The following is a 27,512-nucleotide window of genomic DNA, read 5'->3' on the forward strand; positions in this document are numbered from 1 at the left end:
AAAATATGAAATGTGTAGGCTGCTGATAAATCTTTTTCCATGATATAATTCATATGATACATATGTTTATGCACAGCTTGTGGATTATACAAAGTGAAGATATTTTACCTAGGAAGGTGCTAGAGATGAACTCAGACACCTGGTTCCCTGAACGGCTGGTTTCTGACAGCTGGCTGAGCTCTCGGTTCAGCATCCTCTTGAACTAAGCACAAACACACACACACACACACACACACACACACACACACACACACACACACACACACACACACACACACACACACACACACACACACACACACACACACACACACACACGTGTGCATGAGTTAAATCAAACACACTTTTTGCCAGAAGAGAAAAACTCATCTAAACACAAACAACCATCCAGAAATATACCCAGAATGGCTACACCAGCAGCAGCATCCACATGTGCTTGTGTGTGTCTCACGTCACACGGTGCAGAAGCTTATGATTGGACAGAGATGCATGACTGATTTTACTAGTAGTAGCCTGCGCTGAAACACACGCTGCACACTGTGCATGTGGCTGATGTTTTTCCAATCTAAAATCTACAAATGTAATTGAAGATGTCTAGGCTGTCAGTGAAAGTCCACCGTCTCTTCTCAACCACCAGTTGTCCACTTCTTCACACTCATTCAAGAAACGAGCAACATGTGAGCCTCGAGCAGTCTCGCTCCCTCCCACCCATCTCATCCCTCGCCTCTCCTTACCTGAATGAACATCCACGACACCGAGATGAAATAACTCACTTCTGGCATTTCAGCGCAAAGTCAGGCATGGGAGCAAAAATAAAACTGAGCGAGAGAGCAGAGCTTTCTGGTCGTCCTCCGACAACAGGGACACTTTGTGCTCCTGCACTGCTTGTCTGAGCAAAATCCACAGCAAGCCAACAGTCCACTGGTTAGCGCTGCAGAAGCTTTGATCAGTACGAGCTGAACAGATGCATGAAAAAAATCTGCTCAGAGGTCCACGGCAGAACAAGATAGTGGATGCACAGCTGTGGGAATGCTGTGGGGATGCGAGGATGTAAGGCAGAGAAGCCACACTCCATCGCTCCCCCTGACTCTCCCTCATTCACTCAGTTACTGCCTATGTGTGTAAACAGAGGGAGAACGAGGTACTCCAATCCCCGCCTCCTTCCAAAAATGCCTAAGAATAGCAGCCAATCAGACACGCGCTGCAGCAGAAGTTTGGAGAGACAGAGAGACCTCATTGGTGGGGAGATGTACAAAGTAGGCAGGGCCGAGCGTGTCAGAGGAGGAGGTTGTGAGACACACCATGTGCACAAAGTTTGAAGAAGATATGAAGGAAAAGCTTTGAATGGATGGAGGGGGATTTCATTCATGTAGCTAAAAATAAAAGCAGCACACCATGTACCACAAGGCTGTGGGAACATCGACCATTATCATGAATATGATTACAAACAGCAGTTAACTAAATATTTTGACACAGAAATACACTCAAAGCAGACTGCCTTGGCAACGTGAAAACAATATGTTCATGCATGAAAATAAGCCCAGACTGACTAAAAGAATACCTCAATGGCACACAGTCTGATGACAAAAAACATACCACAGTGCAGTTAATACTTCTAAACTGGTTAACCCCACTTTTTATATGTTGAATACAGTTTAATTGTGCTGGTGTAAAATATCATAAGATAATAAAGTCTTGGTATGACAATAAGTGACAGGAAGTCACAGTTTATTATGAGTACCAAATCAGTTAAGAGCCCAGAAAAACACTATGAATGGGGTTAAATGAGCGTTTTCTCAACAAAGCTAATCAAACATAAATGTTTTAGTGGTCCAGAGTGGTCTCACTCTTCCTCAAAGACACTTTGAGTTCAATAAGTCCGTCAGCGATGCAGAAACATGTTCACTCTCATGTGCCTGTCTTTGGTTTCTAAGTGCCAGTATGGATAATTCTTCCCCACTGACTGAAGCTGCTCATTGACTGATCTGCAGCAATGGGGTGGGGGGATGGAAGGGTGGGGGGTGGATGTGGATGTTGTCTTGGTGGGGGTTGCTGCCGCCACGTGAGCGTGTGTAACGGTATATGTATCCACGCAGGCAATATATGTGACGGAAGGCGAGGCAGGCGATGTTCATGTATGTGATGGGAGGAAGTCTGTGCACATGTGATGTATGTATGTGTGTGTGCTAGTATGAGGGGCATGTGTATGTTGCGTGGGCGGTCTAATCACGGAATCACATGAGAGCCGGGCTCCAGTCCGAGAGGAGCGGGATATCATGTAGGAAAACTGAATGTGGGGGATGCCGTTTCATCTTCAGCTCCCACTTCCTCATTCACATTTTTCTGCACATGAGTGGGGGGAAGGGTGTGTCTGTGTGTCTAGTCTCTATTTGCATGCATGAAACCATCCCGCTCATTCATGGAGTTAGCCCCGCTCCCATCCACTGAGGGACGTGAGATTCTATTCATATTTTCTCGTTGGATTTTCTGCGTTCGTGAGCTTTCAGATTTGTTAAGGGATCAGTGAAGGCTAACAGCACTTAACAGTACATCACACACAATGCACGGGTTTAGTGTTGCACTTGGAGCCCACTCCAATCTGAGCTGCCGTCCGTTGATGAAAAAACAATGAAAATTATTAAAATATCTTTTATTATCTCCTCTAATAAAAAAAGTGCTGACGCATCTCATCTCAATAGGGAAACAACAATTCAATTCAGCTAATTCGATTGCTCAATTTTGACCATTAATGTCTCATCAACAGTGACGTGAGAGAGCAACAGTGGTGAAATGAACTTCTTGATATTTATAGATACCTTCACAATCAAGAGCTATGATGGTTACATGCATCCATTGTTATAGGATTAATCCTCCAATATGATGAACACACAGAATATATTATATACTAATTGTATTCTTCCCGAGGTTCAACCTTGATGAGTTCAGGGTCACTGACTATACCGTGCTCATGGAGCTGACCGGACTCTGACTACCTTAAAAATGGCAACAAGATGCACATGACTAATAAAATCCCTCAGGGGGGTGAATCATAGTACAGATTAGAGAGAGTGCACTGCAACCTCGCACTGAACCTGGCTGTATTAAGACAGGTGTGTATGCTGGCTTTATCGTGCTGTGCTCTCACTGTAATGTGTTTGTCTTAAAGTACCTTGTTGGAAGCCATCTCGCTGACAGAGTGACGAGTTTTCAGTGTCTCTAGTTGTTCCAGACACCAGTCCAGCTCATCTAGAGTCTCTATGGCCAGCTGCTGGTGAGGCTCCTCTGTACCAGATAAACACAGCAAGGCATTATGGGATGGAATCAGCTCATTCACATACTGCTGAAACGTCAAAAAGATTGTTAAAGTGGAACTTAAAAACTGGTCACAGAAATTTAAGGTACTACTTCACTACATTTCAGAGGGAAATGCTGTATTTATATACTACATTTCTAGTAACTTCGCATACACAACATTTGATGATCTTATAGAAGATAATGGCAGCATTATTGATTGAACTGCATAATGGGAAATATGTTCACATCAGCTCCACCTTGAGCAGCTAAAACAGAACAATGCAGCCTACACACCGATGGAATGTAACAATATAATATATAAGGCTATTTTCTGCACTGAGTACTCACTTTTGATACTTTTGATACTTTAGGAACGTTTTACTGACGATACTGATTTTCAAAGATTTTTTCTTTCTTTAAATATGACATTGTAATGGGTTTTCTTACATTGTGGCATTGATACTTTGACCTAAGTAAGTAATCCACTGGATTTCAGGTTTTTGTGAATGACATTAATGCACTAATTCATTACTGTGTATCCCAGATCATGACAATGTCCTCGTTGTATGCTCAGTCTGGGTTGATAATGGGATACTGAATAGTAAACAGCCCAGTCTAAAACCAGTACTGACCTGCGAGGCTGGTCTTGCACATGGATGGCGGGTTGCTGCCTGAGGATCGCGTCCTGTAGATAGAAGACCATCCAAAATCAACAAGCAAAAGTCAAACTGGAACTACAGCACAAGTATGTCTGTCAGGTGGGACATTGAGACTATGAGAACATTCATCAAGCAGAAAAGGACATTTTCTAAGAACCTACTTGCTGGCAGTGCGATCTTGCTGGCCGGTTATGACGGCAAAGTTACTTCGGACTGTCCTCAGGCTGGCAAGGACCTATAAGATTGGGACAGGAGACTGAATGTACGACATCACCAAATGTGACATATGTAACAAATGTGATGCAATGACACCACAGATGTCACTTCATTCATCACCTTAAATACTTGCACATGCCTTCACTTAATTCATCTTGAACTAGACCAAGTGTTTCTTCATATGAATCGCTGACGAGCCTTTGAAACCAGATACTGAGGCTTTCATCCTGCAAGCTCAAGTGCTACACAGAGGCATTCCCCTCTCCCCGTCTGATGTTTTGATGGCATCACTGACCCTCCTCTATGTCATGTCTGTCACTCCATCTGCAGCCAAACACTGATTCAGCACACAGAGAAAGCCCTCAGAGTATTCGGTGTCCAGACTTGACCCATGTAGCGGCCTTATCAGCCATGGCATGCAAATTTAAACAGCATGATCCAGCAGTATTGGATTCACCACTTCTTTCACTGTGTAAAGTGAGCACAAGTGTGACGCACATCCCACGCAAGAGCCAGGCAACACCAGCGGGATGCCTGATCCTGTCGTAGGTCCAAACATGATGCTGAGGGCCTGCGCCGATGAGGCAGTAAAGCCCAGTCTCGTACCATCTGGACTTTATTAGAGTTCTCTGAACGACCTGCTGTCTTTCACGCACAAGTGAACGTGATTCTCATTTTTATTTGCAAATCTGGCAAACGTTCAGAGAGCACAAAAAGGAAAATTACTTCCAAAGGATTCAGAGGACTCACCTGTGCAAACGGTGTGACAATCATGTCTTCTGTGTGTCTGCAATACAGATGAGAATGCACAAGAGGAAAAGACATGAAACACTGATGAAGAGCAATCTATAAGAAACTCAATCTTAATTATTCATCTGCATTAAATAAAAAGGCTAAACAACTTTGTTAAGATGAAATAAATAGAAATAAAAGGAACTGCATAGAGTATGGTTGGTGAGGAAACGGATTGGGGTAGGTGGAAGGGTGGGTGATATAAAAGAATGAACGGATAAACACTCAAGTAAATAAAAACACAGACAGTGTTATTATACTTGGTTGTCTCTGATTAAGCATCACATGCAAAAACAAAGAAAACAGAACTGGGTGTTTTCTTGGGGGGTGGGGGGGTCTAACGGAGATCAGGTGAAGTGTCTAATATTTAGTCACGCTGGTCAGGAGGGGGGTGGGAAATGGCCGTGAAGTCATCTAAAGGGAATACAGGTGAGGACTTCAAGGGGACAGAGTCAGTGTTTCTATCTTGTTTTCATTTTATCATGTTCTTCTCACCGAGATGACAACCAGTTGACTTCCCAGTGCTTCAAGCTTTCTTCCCTTCAAAAACAGATAGGCGAGAGACGATGAGGAGACCTGTGACTGCTTATGTTACAAACTTGAATGTGTTCAGACATTACGCGCTGTGGAGGGGACTGTTTCGGGGACATATTGGACACACAAACAGCAAAAAAAGAAAAGAAAAAACAGACCAAAATTTGCCCCTTTCTTGCAATTTCTTGCATTCCCTGAGAAGCAGTTGGGACATGCAAGCATATGTGATGGAAAAACAGCTGGTTTTGCTAATGTTGGGCTTTTCGAGAGTCATCTGAGAGTGGGTTTTTTGAACACACATGCACACGCACATGTTTTAAGCTATAAAACTGAAAGACTGCAACAAGAAACGCATCAGAGGTAGAGACCTCATATCAGTCTGTGTAGGACTTTTGGCCAATACAAGCAAACGTGTGTAGAAGAGCTTTGAGACATCAAAATACAAAGCCATGAAAGAGACAGGACGCCACCTCAAAAGTGTGGCCCTTTGGCTTCAGAGGACGCTGTAGGAGTCCAAAGAAAATGCCAGAAAGACTAGCTTCAAATTTGCAAATAAAGTTGAGACCGCAACTGTTTGCTGCAGCTTGTGAGGGGGCCAACCACACGAATCTTCCCATTTCGGAGCCTCTCAGCACGAGGAAGACAGACGAGACGAGAAAATCACTGACAGACGTGTCTTCTTGGTTTTTTTTGGTTAAATGATATTTAACAGAAAACAAACTGTTGACTGGTGTCTCAGCATCAGGACCAAAGTCTTTGTACTGAAATGTCTCATGCAACACTTAGTATACTGAATATACTGTAGACTATATTCAGTAGAGATTATATGCAGCACTCACTTATTTTTAAATGAGACCTAAAGCACAGCACACAAAAAACTGTCAGTATTGAGACTTTACTTTTGTATTGTGAGATATCAAATTTGAAGGCAATTAAACATGATTTCAGTGGACATTTTTTTAAAGCTGCAGTCTGATATTGAATATGATTTTCATATTTAGTTGCGGAAAGTACATTCTTTATTTTGCGTATTCAATTAATAACGGATCATCACATGCTAAAATAAGCACACAACACAAAAGTAAAGCATGTGTGGAGCAGGAACATTTCAGAGACACTGGACTGATCTGAAGGGTGTAAATAAAGGATCATTTTGAATAAATCCAGGAAAGAAAATCTTGCCAACAACCCATCCTCCTAAACACACAACAAATGTGAAACACACATATGTCGTGTTGTAGAGTGTCACAAGGAGGCACCACATGAGCAACATGAGGTGTGAGTGAACTTACAGGTCACTGGCAGTGGAAGAGTTTCTGGAAGGACCTTTGGGTGAGAGGTCAAAGTCCGAGTCGGAGCGGTAGAGGAAGGATTCCCGCCGCTGGCTGTGAGGAAAGTTGGCCTGTATGACCCGGCCAGAGCCAGGGCTGGCCTGGGGGTCCAGGGGGCTGCGTCCCACTGACAAGCCATTCTCCACATCAAAACTGAGAAAAGAGAAAGTGACGATTTATTAAGCTAAGACAACTCAAGACACATTTTATGGATAAAAACAACAAACGGGCAGATTTATTCCAAAGCATGGAAAGGAAATGAAAGAAGCATCCATCCATCCATCCATCCATCCATCCATCCATCCATCCATCCATCCATCCATCCATCCATCCATCCATCCATCCAGGACACCCACTCTTTGGTTTAGGTTGCCATTGTTAACCATTAACAAGCAACCACTTTCCATTAAAACATTAAACCTAAAAAGACATTCCTACCACTAGTTTGAATATATCTCCTGCAGAATGAATCTGTTTCTGGACACATCGGTTGGAAATACAGTAAATAAGAACAAGTGGAAAACAGCTGTCAGCATCATTACTAGAGATATCCTGACTGACTGTCCAGTACAATCTGAGCTGTCACTGTGATGTCTTCTAATAATATGAATGTGACAGTGAGACAAATAAAGGGATCAATGAGGGCTGATCCAAATACTACCAGCTTCACTTGGTAATGAAAAGGTTGTGCTTGTGGCCACAGACAAAGCAATTGTAGAAATCCCAGTATCTGCTCCACTTGAGAGACTGGGGCTGGTCCAGTAACAATGACAGGGAGAAAATGAATATACGACACAATAGTCCAAATGCAAAAATATCACAAGCTTTCATCACTGGGTAACAACATTCAGCTGTTTTTATCCCTTGAACAGGAAATTGTGTCATTTAGACGGAAGCATAACCATTATAAACCAGCAAAGACCAAAATAAGGGCTAAAAATGACTAATTTAGGAGGGTGACAAAAAGGATATGACAGTGTGAAAAATGTGGGAATGCAGTTATCACACTGATATATACCACAACACGGACTAAAAGCAGCATTGCATTTAAACAATGAGTGGGTGTGGGAGCCACAGACTGTGAATGGCTGCATGTAGATGATCTTCCTGTTGTAGAGGGGGCTGACTATAAGGACAACTGACCCAAATAAAGCCCTTTCCATCAAGCTGATGAGACATAAGGAGGCAGATAACAGCAGAAATCTCTTCATCTGCTGCCTGAAGATTTCAAGCAAGTCAAGAAAAGCAAAGATTCCCACAAATCCATCCACTTCCATCCAGCCTGTGTTTATGTACTCGTACAATGTGGACTACACGAAGTGCACTTCATTAAAGGTGTGAAGCCTGTGTGGCTAATGTCATGCAGGGGAGGCACACACCAGAGGCATGTGTGCGGTGAAGGACTGTGAGTCTAAAATTAGCATCAGCGTATTGACGTGGGGGTGAGGGTGAGTCTAAAAATAGGCTGGCGATCAGGTGAGGAGGAATTCCTCCTGATCAAACACGATCTGACTACAGAGAGCAACACCCAGTGAAGGCACAGCGAGGCTTTTTTACAGTCTGGGCACGTTTCTGCCTTGATCCACATCTCTAATTTCCCACAGCCCCTCTGCTGACATGCGAACCTGGAGAGACTCTGTCAGCCTGGTGCTCCGTTTGGCAACACGCCCCCTTTTATAAACAGTCTGAGGAACTCCAGAGTAGAAATCCCCGCTTTAGCAAAACAGCCATTAGCAGAACGTGAAGGATTTTGGACGGGCAGATGCTGAGACACACATTCAATCTTTTTCAAATAAATATAGCAGGGTAACCATGTTCAAAAATAAAAACATCTGAAAGCCAAGGCACATAAAAACTGAAGCTATGGGTGCAGGAGTGTTAGCTGGAGATGTCTGTCAATGATAAGTGTGGGAAATAATAAAAGCACAACACCAAAACATCATCACAGTCTTGACTAAATTCCTGGACAGAAGACTGAATAACACAACACTCAGTACACTTTAGCTGCTGTTTGAAGTCTATACACTAGCTCTGATTTCATAGTAATAGAATGAACTGCTGCTGAACTGCTGAAACTATTTGTTGATTAAGCCATTTGTTGATAGTTGAATGACAGATAATTTATAGACATTAATTTTTGGTTAACTGGTCTTTGGACTGTTGGTTTGAGAAAGCAAACAATCTGAAGTTGTTACCTTGGATTTTGGGAACTAGAGAGGGGTATTTTTTTAATTTTTCCCTGAAATTTTATTGCATAAATGACAACATAATGAACAATAATACACTTGATAGATAAGCTGATAATAAAAATACAAAGTCTTGGCCCAGATCTCCAATATTCATTACCTGCGTATCTTTGGGCTACACTGGAAGCCCCGAAACATTGGCCGTTACCCCCAGAGACTAAATCATGGTCAGATCATAGCTGATGGGTTCTGAGATTGAAAAAAATGAGACCTTATGAGACTTACTACTTGATGCAGCTATGCCTTGAGCTAAATGTTAATGTAAGAAACCCAAACTGTTAACAATGACAATGCTAACATGCTAATGTTTGGGGACCATTCATTTTTGTACAAATCCATAAAATACTTGTTGAGTTATTGCAGTTCGGACCGACAGACCAACATTGCCATCCACAGAGCCGTGTGTCTAGCATGGCTAAAAATAGCTAATCAAAGCTTTAATATCATTAATATTATTACTTGATGACTTTGAAGGCTGCAGCTTTCTTTGGCGCACTAATAGTAGGAACGCACCAACAGCAGGATGCAAACATTCTATTCATTCCTCTTTCCACTCCTTCCTCAGTGCCCCTCCTCCTACCCTGCTACCCTCCTAGGATGCTGCATGAGGACAAGATGTTAGTACGTTACTGGCTATTACGTAACACCATCCCCCAGAAGCCCCCATCCCTCCATACATGTGACCGATTCAGACACACTGACTGCACTATAGATAGCCGAGGACAGGAGTCAGAGGGAGGGAGGCAGGGAAGACAGCAGGGTAAGTGGTAAAATAGGGCAAAGAGAGGGGGAGAGTAAATAAAATTTCAAAGGGGAAGAGAGTACAGCCTGTTCTGAGACATACACATGAGGGCTTTTTGGTCTTAACTGTATATACGCTGTGGGACTGGGGCAGGGTGGCTGGAGGTGCATGCCTGCAAATGTACAAACATGCATTTGATTATATGCATTTGAGGATTAATCACCATTTTGACAGAACAATTATGGATTAAACCTGTTGTGTGTGTGTGTAAATGATGCCTTTAATGTGCGACAGCAGACCAACGCGCCACCTTACACACTGATAGTGTGTATTGTTTTGATCTGTGAGCGCGCACATCATCCAGATACTACAAGTACTGTACACCAACTCTTTGCCTTTCCTGTTCGCTCCCTCTATCGTGCTCTGTCCTCCCTAATGATGCTGCACTCCTGGCTGTTGTCCTGCGTGCTCTGACCATAAAGTCGTTTCTATTTTTGTTTCAGCATCACGATTCTGCCTCTGTGAAGCTAAATTTAGCCTCTCTGTGCATGGGGAACAGACCGAGAGAGGCAGTGATGCAGCTAAAAATAGAGTTTCAGGTAGAATACAGAAACCTCCCCTCCCCTGTCGTCTCCCTCTGCATCGCAGAGAAACAGATTCTTCCCTCCATTCATGAATATTTATGGGGATGTTTCTATTTGAAGCCGATGGCGAGCTAAAATTAGATCACAGATCAAAATATTGCCCACGTCTTTCCCTCGCTGCCATTTCACTTCCAGCTTTTGCCTCTTTCTCGGGGGACTGAACAGAGACGTGACTTATGATACTGAACTATTTAACTTTTACTTACACACCCAACCCCATCCCACGACACACACGCACGCATGCATGCACACACACACACACACACACACAATGATATTGTATTTTTCATGCCCTTAGGTTTATATAAATTAAGAAAAAAAGACACAGTAGCATGAACAACAGGAGGTTGTTGCCAAGGTAACAACAAATGGGGAATAAACCATAAACTGAAATAATGATTTTAAAACACATACTGTCTAGATTCATTTCTTCTGTTGTTGCAGTGCTGTGTCAGACAGGTGTTGATTCAATATTAGGTTAGCTGGTGTACTTACATTATATTTTATTTATTCAGTTACTTCTGTTACTGTATGAATAAACTGCAGCCAATCACACCACAATCACACACACATGCAAATTAAGACAACAGCTAAAATACACCAGACCATTGTTGTCAAACTGAAATGGCTTTCATGCGGACTGATGCAATTTCTTATAGTGATGAAATTCATATTCTATTATTGTATATATTACATACTGAAGAAATGTAACAGGTTTTATTTCTATATTTCTTTAATATGGGCAACGTTGCTGGAGCAAATGTGCTCCAACTCTGAAACCCAAGAACTTCCACTGTGCCCGGCCTTTTACGCAAACACCACAAAATGTATACTAAATATGTCAACAGAGGCATTTTGTGTTTTAAAGAGGTCAGAGGTCAGCGTTCAGACTAATCGTGCACGCCATCCTGACAGGAAGCTCCCACAGAAGCGCCATGGCTGTTTGGACGGCCGGTCTTCTAATTTGACTCTATTGTCTTCGTGTCTTTCACATGCCAGCCAGTCGCACCCACCCACCTCTTCTCTCCTTCCCTGACACCCTCCTCCCCCTCTCCCTTTCTCAGTTTCAGGCACAAGTGATCAAAATAAACAGAAAGGGATTTTTTTAAATAATCATGTTGAGAGGGAGGGTGTTGTTTAATAATACAACAGATAAACTTGTTGGTGAGTGATGGCTGATGTGTGGAGTAGGCGCTGTCTGGAGAACTGAAATACATCTATGAAGTCACTGTGAAGACAGGGTCCCTCTACTGGGCTTTGGTGATAATACAAGAGGTGATCAGACAATGGAAATATACAGTTGAGCCAAAGCAGATTCACTGATTGGTCATTGACAAAGAATTCATCAGATGTTTTGATAATTGATTAACTGTTTAGGTTAAAAAGAAAGAATTTGCTGCTTCCGGCCTCTCAAATGTGGAGATTTGGTGTTTTCCTTAAATGATGGTAAAATTAATATCTATCAAAAATCAAACATTTCAAACAGGATGCCACGATGGGCTTTGGAAACATGTGATTTTATAGACCAAAAAATCAGTCAAAGCATTTGGCTGATGAATCAATAATGAAAATAGTTGCTAATCTATTATACTGCGTAAACAGTAAATCAGTGAGTAGAGCTGGGTGACAGGGCTGCAATCAATATCTCAATAATAATAAGAATATTTCTCTGATATTGATATTGAGTATATCATATGAGGGAGAAATGCAGGCAAAATCACAAATGAAATAATCCAATTGATTATTGATGCATTATGCTCCATGAAAAAAACACACACACACAAAAAAACATTGAATTATTGAATTGTAAAAAAAAAAAAAAAAAAATCTAATATAAAAGGGGAGTGGATACAGTCAGAGAGATCCATCCTAAACTGGCATCTGCATTCACACACAGAGCTTCATTCAAACCTTCCACTAAGAGCACAACCAGACACCCACACATACACACACACACACACACACACACACACACACACACACACACACACACACACACACACACACACACACACACACGCACACACACCTGATTACTTTCTGTAGTCTAAAGAACAAACTGGAGCCAACATTCCTGGGCATCATAAAGCCTTTTAAAAAAAAGAAAAGTGCAAAGAGAGAGGTGTGTTACGGCGTTTGTTATTTAAGTGGCTGGCTGGTAAGAGGTGTGATTGATGGTAACCTGTCAGTAGCCCTGATACCCGACACCCCGCCTGCGTCACCGCCTGTCACGGCAACGTCAATCCCATCTGTGGAGCATTAAAATACAGGAGCTACAGGGCAGAGCGAGCGAGAAAGAAACAGAGAGATAGGCCTGTAAACCAGGGCAAGCTGTCATCTGAACCTTCATTCATCACTCCCAGGCCTTTACTGTGACACAACCAGAGGTAGAATTTGTTACAGCAGAGCTGACTTGCCGGACCAGCTCAGACATTTATTCAAAAGCCATTTAAGAGAAGGCAGAGAGCATTTATACATGTAACGCAGACCTAATCTGGTGACGCTTGAGAGTATTGTATTTCCCTCTATACTGTAATTTAAAGTAATTTCTGTTACGTGACAATGAGTGTGTTGAAAGCAGTCTGTAAACGTAATTGAAAATAAAAGAAAAAGACCAAACTTTGTTCCCCTGCTGTTGTGTTAAAGCATTATAATCTAGGCTGTGCGCTGCAACATGACACATGAAAGATGTTCTGGAGCAAACAAGGATTAGGATTGGCTTAATGAGACCACAAATTTCACACCAGCGGCTGAGCGTCCACACCCTGCAGCCCAACACGCAGAACAAAGACAACCAAGGATGAACCGCAGAGGTGGTAAATGTGGCCACATCAGAAGACAGACTTTTAAAAAGTATTCTTGGAGCAATTTTCAATTCACAGTGACATTTTCGGCGTAACACAAGAGTCCCCAGTGTGTGTTCTGGGATAAAAGCGGTCTGCTTGTTTTTGCTGTGGCCCCTCACACAGAGGGAGGACCACCCTGTTTGTTTGTCTTGCCCTTCCTCTCTGTTCCTCTGACAGTGTATTATTTAGCCGTGTGGCAACCTGATGGATGTGGTGTGTGTTTGTGTGCGTCGTCAGCAGAGCTTCATTAATTCACAATAGCCTTATATAATCTTAATTCAGCTGCTTTGCTGACAGGTTGTCTTTGCCTGAGCTTGTTGCTTCTTGAGCATAACTTTATTATGCAATATCTCTGACTGCATTCATTTGCTTACATTACGGCTGATATACGTTCATGTGCTGAAGCTTCTTTAAAGGGGCATCAGCATAAAGAATAGTTTGCCTTTTTGGGAAAAGCACTCATTGGCTTTCTTGCTGTGAATCAGATGAACAGATCAATATCTCTTTAATGTCTGTACAATAAAAACTAAGCCACAGCCAGGAGACAGTTAGCTTATTTTACCATAAAAACTGGAAAACAAAAACTGGAGTGCAAAAAGGTAAATTTGTGGGGGCTGTGTGTCAATGGCATTTTTTGGTCAGGAGCAGCATCTTCCTGAAAATCAGACATTTTTTGCTGGCCAAGATCATATTTACTGTACATGCATGAGAATGGTGTCAATTGTCTCATCTAAGTCTCTGCACAAAAGATATTCACTTTTAATTTGAGGAAAAACACTTATTCAGGGTATTTCCCAAAATGTCTAACTAGTGCTTTATCTGATTTCAGTGGTAGAAGTCTTGCTTGGGCAGCAGCATGTAGGAAAACATTAGATCTGTCCCCCTGTCCCCCTGCACTCCCTGCTTGTCCCTGCTGTCTCTGTTACTGAGTAATAAACCTTGTTGAAACCAGGAGTGAAATGCATTTGTACATGCTGTAGATCTTTCTTTTCTCAAGCTTTCAGTAACACAGAATTTAAGAGTTTAGCTGCTATTATTTCTGAAGGTACTCATGAAAAGCAACACAGACAATAACTTTTCAGGCATTGTATCATTTCACATCCAACAAAAACCAAGGCAATATGTCGACGTCTTTCTGTCCAAATGACAGCTAAGTATGAACATTATGTAACTACAATACCCATGCATGTCCATTGTTCAGAATCAGGCAGTGAGACATGTTAAAAGAATGTGAGCCAATGCAGTGTTAGCTGACATAACAGAAAGGCAGGAACACAGAATCACTTCAGTGACCTTTTCAGAAAACAAGTCAGTGTTACGAGACATACTGCTTAATGTGACTAGGTTGTATGGAGTGAGTGATGTGAAAGAGACTGCATTGTTTCTTCTGTTTGTGTGTGAGCAGGAAGTGAGACAAGGCAGTATGTGAAACTTATGATTTTCAGGGAGAAGTAAGACTTGGTTTGTTTAATTGATGAATGGATCAACGAATCAGTGGAGAATAATTTATTACTGAAGAACATAAGAATAAATCTGTCATTGTATCACATATAGTAAAAACAAATGGATCTATGACTGACAACAAAGGCTATATTTGTTACTTTATATCAGACACACACACACACACACACACACACACACACACACACACACAAGCTGGCAGTAAAGTAACTGAGTCATTTCAAACCCAGCAGCTGGTCTGTAAATTAAACAAGTGTGTGTGTGTGTGTGTGTGTGTGTGTGTGTGTGTGTGTGTGTGTGTGTGTGTGTGTGTGTGTGTGTGTGTGTGTGTGTGTGTGTGTGTGTGTGTGTGCGCGTGTGTGTGTGCGCGTGTGTGTGTGCGCGTGTGTGTGTGTGTGTGTGTGTGTGCGTGTGTGTGTGTGTGTGTGTGTGGTCATGGTTTTACTGCACTTAAGTCCGTCCACTGTAATTTAGTCAGAACAGTTTATTTTGCTATGAACTCAGAACAGCTAAGCAAGAGACAGACAGAAAAAGAAAGACAAAACTAGTGCGTGTGTGTCTATGAATGTGTGTGTGTGTGTGTGTGTGTGTGTGTGTGTGTGTGTGCAATTATCACATGTGAACTGTATTGTCAGTGCTCCCTCTCTGATGGCTTTAATCACCATGCCAGAGTCCAGCCCTCTTCCTCAGATCTTTCCTTTGGAAAACAACACAAAGCCGTCATGACGCCTGCACTGGTGGACGTGCAGCGCGCTGACCTCTGATGTACTGAACAGTGTGAAGTGGCTGCTGAGGGTAGTCGCTCTGTCAATCATCAATCGATTGATATGGTAGAAGCACTAGTTTGTTTGTTTTTTTTCCTCCCAGTGACTGATTTGTCCGTTTCAAATACTAAACTTGATACAGTATCTGTGTTTTTCTCTCTGTCCGAAAAATCTGCAGTTTGGTTTTAAGTTGCATGCACTCTTATCAGCTGCAAAAAATCCAATTATTCCAGTGCAGTAAAATTGTTGAGAAATTCTTCTGTGTTTTGCAGCTGTTCTGCAAAATTAGGCTATGATAACCAATCATCCACAGTAAATGCATCCCTTAGCTTCAAATACTGCTGTTTGTCTTTCCCTAAGTGAACTTAGAAAATGAACTTTGCTGGCAGGCTGCAGAATAATGTACAGACAGTTAGGGACATACTGTACATGCTATACTATTTTACACTGTAGATCAGGGCTGTAAGAAGTAATCAAGCAGTTGTTAAGACTAAAAAATATTTATACCGTATATGAAAAAATGAAAAGAAAAGAAAAGAAAAAAAGCTCATTTCAATTTCCCAGAGCCCAAAGTGTCGTCATTAAATTTCTTCAGTCTGAATCCCAAAGACTCTTCATTTACTTTTATAAATAAAAAAGAAATGAAGAAAATCCTTACATTTTAGAAGCTGGCACCAGCAGATGGTTGACAGCTTTACTTGAAAAATGACTGAAACAATTAATGGATCATTAAAATAGCTGGTGGTTCATATTCTTTTGAACGACTCATCGATTAATCAACTAATCACTGCAGCTCTACGGTCGACCACTGTTTAAACAATGGCAGCAAACTTTACGTCAGACATACACAATATATCTTTAACTAATGTGTCAATGCATGGAGAACATGCAGATAAGGATTACACGGTTTTCTAATTGTACAGTTATGACATCATGTAAAAGCACTAGCGGTGGTCATTTAAAAAACGAGAGTGAGTTGGAGACCAGCAGAGATTTGCAGTGAGTCATAGGAGTGTCCTTGACTACCTACGTGCACACACATTCACACAAACACACACTCCAAGACGCCTCTGTTATCCTCCAGGATCATATCGCACGGCAAAGAAAACACTGAAGTGAGAGGAGGAGAACTGGTGGGAAATAAATATAAGCGGTGGGTTTGAAGGTGAGAAGACACATGAAGAAGAGAGGAAGTGAGGAGAGGAGAGAGAAAAGTTCAGAACGTGGTCTATAAAAGTGCTGTAACATGATCAGCGTGAGGTGCTAATGGTGAAGGTTCCTGAGGCGAGATACGTGTGATGATGATTGCACTGAAACATGCTGGACACTAATGTGCATCGAACATGTGGCTTTGTCATCAAGTAACTTGTTACAGTTTATATTCAGGCGATAATTAGAAGGTTCTTTGCTCTAAAAGTAATTTAGGATGAGCTAACGTAGACATAACAATAACACCTGATTGCTAAATATTAAAGAAAAAGTGCCAGAAAAAACTACACGTACTGCAGTGAGCTTTGAGCTCCTCACAAATTCAAGCTCAGTAAGTAATAATATAATTAGTTAACATAATAGCTAAATTCACATTTTCATATGTGTCTCAGTTGTTCTTTTGACAGTTAATCTTCGAGCATTTGTGAAGCTGTTTGTACCTGACTGTGTCCACAGTTTTTAATCTACAGGCTGTAGAGCAAAATTATGAGAATAAAATGTGGATTTAAATTTACACATATCCTAATTTCTAGAGCTGTGGGTCAAGTTTCACCTAATTTGCCTTTCTCACAAAGATGTTGCACAACAAGAAGTTCAGAAGACATGACTGGGTATATGAAGGTGGAGGATATTTTTCAAATTGAACATTAAATCCAGTTTATTTAAGCATGTATTCAGGTACCAGCAAGTGAAGCATACACGTGGTCTAAATTTACGTGTTCAAATGCAAATAAAATCATGCAGGGTCAAAGGATCCTGATGCCAAATACTTCTGAATGTCACAGGAAAAAAAGCCTCAAACTATCGTTACACACAATGCTTTTGCATAGCACACACACACACACACACACACACACACACACACACACACACACACACACACACACACACACACACACACACACACACACACACACTCATAATTGCACAATTATTCTGTCAAGCTATGAAAAATTATTTTCGTGCTTGTGTCTGGAAAGCTCGTTACTGGAGAGTAAAATTGTACGGTTTTAGGAGAGCGTTCAGCCCATAATGCCTGTCACACTGCAAACACTCCGCCATGACTTAACTCTGAGTGAATGAACATTACAAATGAACACACACGTACGAGCCCACTTTCAAATCCCACATGAGCGCAGCGTGCGTGTGTGTCGGTGTGTGTGAGGCCCACAACCCATCACCAGTGGACCTGCTCCTGTCGTTTGTGAGGCAGATAAATGAGTGTCAGTGACGCTCCCTGTGGGCCAAACCACCAATATAAGCCACTAATGATTTAAGAAATGCTTTGGAAACACTTTCAGACACATTTATTATGACAAAATGCTTTTTGGCTGTGACGCCTCCTCCCCTTCGCCAGGACCAGTGGAAGTTATGCTCCGTGGAGGGCACAGAATGATTTAATTATTTCTGCAAATGAGCAGATTCATGTACTGAGACTGAAAGCGCACATAAATCATGGCCACACTGACCTGGCAAATTTAGATAGTAATTGACCTCTGGCACAAGTAGTGTGTGTCTACCTCAAACACAAGAGTTTATCTACACAAACTTATCTGGAAGAAGAAAAAAAAGAAAAAGCTGCTTGACAGGGTTTGGCGTCTAAAACATCAGAGTGTGTCCAACGTTCACACTTGGTGATTTTGATAAATCAAGAACGATGAAGATTTCTCTTTCCCCTCCTCTCCTCCCAGGTGGAACTGACAAAAGAGACTATTGGGTTTCTAAGAAATGCTGTTCTAAAGCTCAGCCTCAGTTACCTCACTCACATGTAACCTGCCAAAGCTGTCGTCTTTGTAAGACTCTTAATTCATATTAAATTACTCTGTGCATAAATCACGCTCTCTCACTCCAAAACACCCAACAAAGCTCAGACTTCTATTTGCTGTCAGTGGTTCATTTAGAAATAATCTTTTAGCAATTTTCTCCCCCTTCCCAAGCTGACATAACTGCGTAATGCTCTGTGTTGCTGGCACTTCTTTTTATACTTGGCCCTCCGCAGACAGTGTTGAGAGAAATTAGATCAATAGCCTGTGGAAACAGAGCAGGCTGTAAATGGTGGGACAGCAGAGGAGAGAAGTAACATGGCTCAAAATAATGGTGCTAATTATCTGGCATTTAATTTTTTTTTTTTCCTGACATCAGAATTGTTTTCATTTAAAATTCAAAAAACTTCTATGTATATGGACTTAAAACAAGACTAGGCGTGTTTAGCCATGCTAACATCCGACGATGTACTTTGCACAATGGGGCTAAAAGTCAACATTAGCATGCTAACATGCTGTTTAGCAGACACAATTTAATTGGTTTAGCATGCTGATCAGCACTAAACACAAAGTACACTGAGGCTGATGCAAATGGCAAAAGTTTTGCATGTATTCCGTCGTAAACCACAGAATTGGACAAATTTAAATTTTGACCTGATGGTGGTGCTACAAGAAAAGTCAAGGGATCACCAAAGTTAATACAGGAGGACATGAACATTGGTACCAAACGCCGGGGCAACCCATCCTATAGTCATTGAGGCATTTCACTGAAAACACACCATAAATGTCAACCTCATGGTGGCGCTAGGGGAAAATCTGAAGATCACCAAATTCAATATACTCTGGGGGTCATGAAAGCCTGTACAAAATTTCATATCAACTATCCGTTAGTTGTTGAGATGTTTCAGTCTGGACCAGAATGGTGAACACCTTTAAGCTACACTGTTAGCATGGCTAAAAACCCATGTTCCATCATGTTGTTCTGAGCTGGCAAATACAAATTAAATGTGCCTTACAGACTGCTTTCATAGCCTAAAACCAATTTCAGGTTCATAAAATTGACATCAAAGGATGACTGAATGCAGCAGAACACATCAAAGCCAATAAGCTGCTACTGTCCCAGGTTTTCACAGGGAATCCTCTTATCTGTCCTCTTTTAGGAAAAGCAGGTGTTACCTTTCCAGCTGAAAGTTGAAAGGAGAAACCAATAACTGCCACTGGGCAAAACAAGCTGTGTATCAAGAGCAGATGTATTCAACACTTTCGTCTGTATGGTACCTGTTGTGCTCACAGACACGTAAAAACATGCCAACCCTCGCCACATACTGTATCCATCTAAGGAGAAAGGGCTACTGTTATCTGGCTGTTGTCTCGTGTGGTTAACAGATAATTTGGGCTTTAAATCACACACCAAAGGCAGGCGAGACGCTCTGGGTTTGATGTCAAAAGCTGCAGTTTTATATCCTTCCTACTCCCGTAGGTTCATCTTGTCAGCTACCTACATGAGGAGTGTATTTTATACTTTCAAAAGGAGCTCTGGCCGGCATGTCTGAGTGCCTACATCAGGTCTCTGGATGCCACTTTATTACCAGCACTGTGTTTTGGTAGATCTCCCAGAAAAGGAGGAAGAGAAAAAGAAGGAAGGAAAAATAAAGAAGTAGAGAGAAAGAAGATACTAGAACATTTCGGAAGTCTAAAGATTTACAATTTCAACCCTACAAATGACTACTGCCGAATCATTTCATACTCATAAATATAGCTTTTGACTTCTTAAATATGTGATATTAATAGACTGCCAAGGTGGTCAAGGACAAGGCTGATAATCGTATGCATCCCCCCTGCACTTCTCTTTGCTTTTCCTCCAGAGGGTAAAATGGTGGTGGTGACTCCAGCTCTGACAGAGTCTGCTCTTCCATCATCGGTGTACCCGGGAAGATCGATACCTCAACCCAAATAAAGCTCCATGTGTCCTCCGTCCAGTCTGTGACTCCCTCCTTGGACATAGTAATGGATCCTAAAACTGCAACTATAGCGTGCAGAGAATTTCTGGACTGCTTTTTAGATCCACAAGTGGAAGTAATCTGAGCAGCGGTGTGATAAGTAACAGTCTGACATTTCCATACTTTCGCATCACCCCTGAATTTTTGTCCACATTTTGTTCAAAAGCACAACTTGACTGCACTTTCTTGGCAGGGGTCTTGAGGGGAATTCAATTGAAAGTACAACTGCCCTTTACAATCCCTCAAGCTCACAAATGTTCTGCATTACATCTGATAAACAAGGGTCCTGCCTGAGAAAGACGACAGAGGACTGTAATGTAAACACGCCTTTATCTCCGAGACCCCCTTCACAGACTCCCCACTGGCACTGAGGATTATGTGTGAAGCTACAAAACTTATGGTGGACTTTTCCTGTGAGAATATCTGTGTAAACCTTGGCATTAGAGCGACACAGTGCACAGAAAGCTCTAATGGGAAAGAGCCAGTGCATGATGCAGAGAAAAAAAGGACAGGATTTCTCCTGCATTAATGTCCAAGCTGCGTGTACAGTACACATTTACACACATGCTTTATTTGTCTTAAGTGTGTATGAATGTGAGTCTTTCACATCCTGTGAAAATCAGTGTCTCTGAATAACTTAATTACTTCATATTTAAGTTTGAATAAATAAATAAATAAATAAATAAATAAATAAATAAATAAATAAGAATTAAACATGTATTTGACCCCCTCCTGTTTGTGAAAATCTGTTTCAACTAAATCTGCTTAATCTAACTGCCGTTAAAAGAGTTTTTGCAGCTAGGCAATCAAATGGGAGCAGCAGATACTGCACAATCTATTTCATTTCTATCCCACACACAGATTTAAAATTAGACATAGACTCCTGTACAGCTTGTCACCTCATTTTCAAGTCTTGGCTGAGCTACATTATATAGTATAACCACAGTTAGTTTGTCTTTAGCCACATGTGATTTGGCAGGAGAGTTCATGGCAGAATAAAGTGAATAATTTAGAGTTCCATGGTGGACTGCTTTTTGTAACCAAATGCAACAGAAAACTCAAATGATGCAAAAGCAATTATTTCCAATTCCCTTGTGCTGAGTCTCGTTAACCGCAGCTTCAACGTGAATAGGCACTTGGTGTCTTTTGTGTAATGAAAAAAGAATCACTCCCTGGAGGAGCGCCGAGTCTAACAAAAGAGGAGACGACACAAGTGGTCAAGAGGAAATATGATAACAAGAATATTTTGGGAAATGCAGATATGAACCAAAAACAACTGATAAGGGCAAAAGAATGTTTCTTGTAAATACTGCAGCTGATAAAAGACTGTATGCAGGCCACAGATGTCAGATACTCTGTTATAAAACACTTAAATCGCAATATATCAAGTCCTGTACACTGCAGCTGTGGGATCACCTCCACTTTTTAGTTTCAATCAATACTAACATAAGAAATTGTCATTGATGCTGCACAAGTGATTCTATATTCCAGGTAACTTTTGTTAAAGAATTGCCTTTTTGCCAACAGAACATGCTACTCACTTCATGTACGGCATAATATTTCTGTGTGATGTTGCACATGCTGTGTGTGTGTGTGTACGTGTGTGTTAGTGATGAAAGGAGACACTGACAAGCAGAGAAAGACAAAAGGACTGAGCGAGTGAGAGTAAATGAGATAGCTCTTAATTACCGCCTGCATTTCTGTATGATGTCAATAGGCGTGTTGACAGCACATGGCGATCCCCATATGTTCCCACTCCTCACAGTGATACTCCGCTCCACGGAGTAACAGAACCCACAGTTCGTCGGCACACTCATCTTTCTTTAGTCTACTCTCTTTTTTAACTCGTCCTCACCCTCCTCTTCTCGGACGCTCCGCTGCTCTCCCTCTCTTGGTTCTCCTCAGCTTGTGGCTGCTCTCATCCCTGTAAACCCCGGCCCGCTTCCTCGTCTGTCTGGCTCTGTCGGGCTGTCCGGCTCTCCACGGCTTCCCAAGAGTTCTCATTACCTCTGGCAGCAGTGAACACCAGCTCTAGGACCGCTGGCTCCAGCGCAGAGCAATGATGCAATCCATGCTACTGTACGCTGGTGAAAACCTGCTTTTCCTTGGATGATCTGAATAAATTTGGAGTGCGTTCCTTGCTGAGCACCTGAATTCCTCGTGCACACTCCCTGCAGCCTGCCTGTCTGCCGTGCAGGCTGTAGAAAAAGCTTTTCATCACTCTCAGCAGAGCTCCATTAATCGGTCCCCCATGTACATCTTGTCATTGCCCTGGGTCTAAATGTAGCGCAACACCGCTGCCCTCTTCCCCCTCTACCTTTCTGCCTGCCTGCCTGCCTGCTCTCTCTCTCTCTCTCTCTCTCTCTCTCTCTCTCTCTCTCTCTCTCTCTCTCTCTCTCTCTCTTCCTCTGCTTCCTCTTCTCTCCCCTGGCTGCAACACCTTCAATCACAGCAAGCAGAGACCTTTCCTTTCCCTTTGCAAACTTGCTCTCCTGCTCCAGTCTGTCACAGTAGCCCTGTGCTGCAGACGTGTGTGTGTTTTTTTTGTCCAAGTGCCCCACAGAATGTGCACAGATCTGCACGAGGTGTGTGCATGAGATAGTGAGCAGCTGAGTGTGTGAGTTGTGCGCATGTGTGTGTGTGTGTGTGTGTGTAGGCATGTGACTGTGCAAGTGTCTGTGTGTGTGTCACACACAAGGGGGAACAAGTTTCAGAGTGAGGTCAGAGCTGAGAAAAGGGGCGGGATCAGAGCCAGCATGGTTCTTGCCTTCCCCAAATGTTTTAGCCATTTTAACCCCTTCCTGCTCTCTCACACACTCACACACACACTGAATCCTAATACAACGGCAGGACAGCACTCCCCCTTTGGCCATAGCACCATTATCCTTTCCAGATGGAGCGTGTATTAATGTGTGTGTGTGTGTGCGTGTGTGGCAGGTATGTCTTGTCTATGTTAGGTAAAGAGATTGATGATAGGATGAGTATGATAGGGTATTACAGTAAGTAGCTCTTGGGACACAGCTTGCTGAGAACGAAGAACATGGACAAACAAACACACACTTACCCGTATGCAGTATGTGCTCACACACAGGCTTAGGCACAAGCATGCAAGGTCACCCGTGGCCAGGGGCAGTGTATTTTTGAAGACCAGAAATGTGGAAAGTAAATATGAAACCTTAGCTGGTTGACCTTTTGTAGGCGTCATATGAAAACTTAAACAGGAAATATTTGACAAGAGTTCAGTAAAACGAGACCGGGGCCACGAATTTACAGACTATATGCCCTGAGACTGATTAAGCCTAGCTTTGGATTTTTAGACCAGAGACGAAGAATTTGCAAAATGTCATCAGGATGAGCTGCGTGCATGAGAAGATTTTAATTGCTGAGGGGAGTGTGATCAGGTTTTCTGAGCTGTTGAACTGTGAATATTCTAAATTCAAATTTCAAATTTGTAATTCTAAAAAAAATCCACACATTCGATTTTTACCGGGAAAATCTGTTGAAGTCTGACACGTTTAAAGCTCTCCTGCCATAGTGTCATAATTCTGGCACTGCACACTGTTTTCACTGCCTCTCTAATGTCCAGCCTCTCTCTCGCTCTTGATTCATTGAAATAAGAGTGGTGATGATGGATGGAATAGAATTGAATGAATTGAATGAATGCCATCTAACAGCCGTTTCTGGTTAAACAAAACTGATTTTACTCTTTAACAAAAACATATCTCTGTGGGGATCTTTTCTATAATGTTTTCAGACACTTAGAATAACAATCTGAGCCTGTCAGTGGCAAAAACAAACACTTTTAGTGGACGTACATGGACAACGCACAAACACTGCAACGCTCTGATTCAATGACAAAACTTTAAAAATGGTTGTCTCCTTTAGTCTCTTGGACACAAAAACATGGGAAACATGGTCTATAAATCAGATAATATGTGAGCAGAATTCAGCCTATTTGTCCTGTTTGAAATCTTCTGGGACACGTGAACTGGACTTTTGTGTATTTCGTAATGTGTAGGTATGTTGATCTTTTAGGAGACATGTTCATGTTGAGGTAATAAAAAAGTAATATGTCTCTTGTTTTTTCCTTTTGCGGACAGAATGTGCAATAACAGATATTTCAATGGTTCAAACCTTCGTGTTTCTTTTAGAAGGAATATTTGATTATTTTGACTGCCCTTGTCAAATTGTGATATTTCATTGCGAACTGAATTTTGACCTTTTGCCCGTTTGCTAAACTCCTTCCCCTCAGTGTGCATGGGTCTATAATAAGGGGTATGTTCTGCATTTAAAGAGTTTGATGGGTGGTGTCTTTTTTTTTAAATATTTCCAAAAACAAAATACAAGACAAACAGTGTTAGAACTGCATTAAATCCTGTGTTTATCTGCTCTAACGTAAGCGTCAACTGTTAGCATGCCAGGCTAAGTAGCTCACTTTCTACAGTAGTAACCTAGCATTACTGTACTTCCAAAGCCAAGGAACACATTGTTGACTTTAACGTTAGTTTGTGGGGTTACACGTTGCATAAAAAAACCCCATAGTGACTGACATAAACTGTAAATATATAATACTATAAATTGTGTAGCATCCTGCAGTAGCTGTGGAAGATAATCTTGGATTATGTTAGACTTTAGGCTAATGTTAGCGGCTATCCTGCTTCTTATCGTATTTTGGGAAGTTAACACCCAGCCATGAACATTACACAGAAAAGTATGATAGAATTAAATAAAAGTCTGATCTTACATTTTATCTTACCTTACTTAAAAAAAAACTACAATGAAGTAGCTCTACACTGCAATACAAGAACTAATTTATGTTCTTTATAGTGTATATATGTGGATCATCAACTAGTGAATGTAACCGTCAATTCATATTGAAGCACACAAACAAGGCTGTCAATTTAAAACAGGTCAGCTGGAGAAAGCTGGAGAGGTGGTGTTCAACTAGCTTAATTAGCTCGCGAGCTAAAGCTGATAAAATCTGCCAGTGTGTTGTCATTTCAGCAAAAATTACTATGAATGCATTATGTGCCTTGTGTGACCGGAGAGTTTGGCAGGCGAAGCAGGGCTTGACGAGCGGTCATTTGCTATCCAGCTAGCTCCTACACACAAAAAACATCTCCATAAATGGATGTGCACTTCATGCTACACTCTGCACTAAGACATGGTTCAATTAAATTGGCAAATCAATCAATAGCATCACCTCATCGCTATGGAATTCACAAATGTTAGGCAGAGACACAACAATAGGTGAGAATGGAAAAGAAAAAGCAAGAAAATATGACTGTAACAGAGGCTCAATACGTATCTGTAACGTGAACCAGGTTGCTTTTCTAGAGGCCAGAGAGTTTAAAATGCATCACAGCACCACTGCTCCATTACCTACATATGGGAAAGAGCTGGCTTATGCTTTTTTCATAAGCTGTGGTTTTATTTTTCAACTTTATATTTAAGTTGGTTGCGACATACAGCACAGACAGCATTGTGGTTATTTGCTCCCTAAAAATATTTAATGCAATTCTTTAATATAATACAAAGGTTGTGTGTCGGTGGTCGAAAAGTTGCCATTTAAGGAAATCTGAAGAGGTGCACACACAAAAAGGGTCAATCAAAACCACAAACTGAACAGACCTACAATACTGCTGTATCTTATGGCTTTTATGGAGCCTGAATTCAACAGGAACAGTTTATAAATCCAATGACATGAACAGAATCTTGACCAGGTCCCTCATGGTCTGATATAGAACTCCACAAGTCTCTCAATTTGCTTAGTTTCCTGGCTCTGTAGTCACATCTATCTTTTGTGGCTATATACTGTACAAACATTAACATGTGATCTGGCTTTTGACTTGTAAAACTGAAGGATTTATCCTCAGTGTCCTGATGCAAACCGGATGACAGGATGTTACGAGCATGTTCGTTTGACGCATTTTCATGACAGGAAAATTGTTTTCATGTGCAGTTAGAAGAATAAAGTGATTAAACGACATGGTTCAAAAGTTGTGCTGTTTAGAGTGGACATGCACACACACACACACACACACACACACACACACACACACACACACACACACACACACACACACACTGGTTGGCAGTATACCAGAAGACTTCACAATGTCCAATGTATCTGCGTCACCGTGGTGGAGGAGAGTGGATGTTTGAAGAAAGGCAGACATGAAATGTTTAGCTCTGCTCAGTATCTTCACATCTCGTCTTTAGACAGTCGTGCTCTAAAGCACTGAACGCCAAGGCGGTGTGGCGAGGTAATCTCTAAAACTCATAAAATAGTGAGGCCTCATAAATTCAGGCTGACCCCTCAGTTGTGGGTTTAATAGTCCATTATTTGCAAAGGGGCCTCATGACATCATGCGTTGGCTACATGGAGGCATGGTGAGCATTCTTGGATAACGAGCTGTTTTGAAGTCAGCGAGGAGCACTGTGTCAGAGTCGCTGCCTGTCAGTGGACATATTGTCTGTTTGTGGTTTGTTTGTAAAGCTAGCTGACACTGATTAATTTCCACCATCATGTCCACTGAGATCTAATTATGTTTGAATGAAAGAAAATGTACAGTAAAATAAAATATTGTGAGGGAATAATGAGGAGGGACTGACATTCTCAAGCACAGAAACTGGTTGCTTTGAGTTTTATTTTATATTAATAAAATGTTTTTGACATTCACTCAGAATCGACAGCATGAACTCTGACAGTAATGTCAGCCACTTTGTGTAGCTTTCATCTGAAAATCAAGCAGGTCAGCAGTGTGCAAGTCAAATGCAATTAAGCATTCTGGGGTGTTAAGGGTGCAGAAGAAACTGCTGGCTGCTGCCGACACTGAAATAATAAGGGAACCAATACCAGTATTTAAGAAATATTATCAGGTAGTGTTTAGGAGGCTATATGAGAAAAAAATAGCAATTAAATAATGCAATCAGCTCATAAAAAAGTCACTGATCAATGTAATAGTTTTGAACAACTGGAGTATGAGTTGGAGGCTTGATTTTCTCACG

At 41.6% G+C, this 27,512-nt stretch overlaps 2 protein-coding genes across 6 annotated transcripts in view; one reads left to right on the plus strand and one right to left on the minus strand.

Moving 5' to 3' along the window:
- Window positions 1–14,582, plus strand: part of LOC139339377 (mitochondrial import inner membrane translocase subunit TIM44-like) — a 103,105-nt gene extending 88,523 nt beyond the window's left edge. The window contains exon 14 of the mRNA XM_070974968.1: window positions 14,573–14,582. The gene's annotated coding sequence lies outside the window, so the exon portion shown is untranslated. The remainder of the gene's footprint in view (window positions 1–14,572) is intronic.
- pde4ca (phosphodiesterase 4C, cAMP-specific a) overlaps window positions 1–27,512 on the minus strand; it is a 52,039-nt gene that overhangs the window by 6,114 nt on the left and 18,413 nt on the right. For 2 of the 5 annotated variants that reach the window (XM_070974961.1, XM_070974965.1), the window contains 7 exons: window positions 6,788–6,979; window positions 5,457–5,501; window positions 4,920–4,956; window positions 4,115–4,188; window positions 3,927–3,979; window positions 3,170–3,282; window positions 109–202 (listed from right to left, as the gene is read on the minus strand). In XM_070974961.1, coding sequence (XP_070831062.1) covers window positions 109–202; window positions 3,170–3,282; window positions 3,927–3,979; window positions 4,115–4,188; window positions 4,920–4,956; window positions 5,457–5,501; window positions 6,788–6,979 — 608 coding nt within the window. Of the gene's footprint in view, window positions 1–108; window positions 203–3,169; window positions 3,283–3,926; window positions 3,980–4,114; window positions 4,189–4,919; window positions 4,957–5,456; window positions 5,502–6,787; window positions 6,980–22,190; window positions 22,829–27,512 lie in introns of those variants that run through there. The other 3 variants (XM_070974963.1, XM_070974964.1, XM_070974962.1) reach the window with 3 other exon arrangements.

Source organism: Chaetodon trifascialis, chromosome 11 (assembly GCF_039877785.1).
Source record: "Chaetodon trifascialis isolate fChaTrf1 chromosome 11, fChaTrf1.hap1, whole genome shotgun sequence".
In the NCBI taxonomy this organism is placed as follows: Eukaryota; Metazoa; Chordata; class Actinopteri; order Chaetodontiformes; family Chaetodontidae; genus Chaetodon; species Chaetodon trifascialis.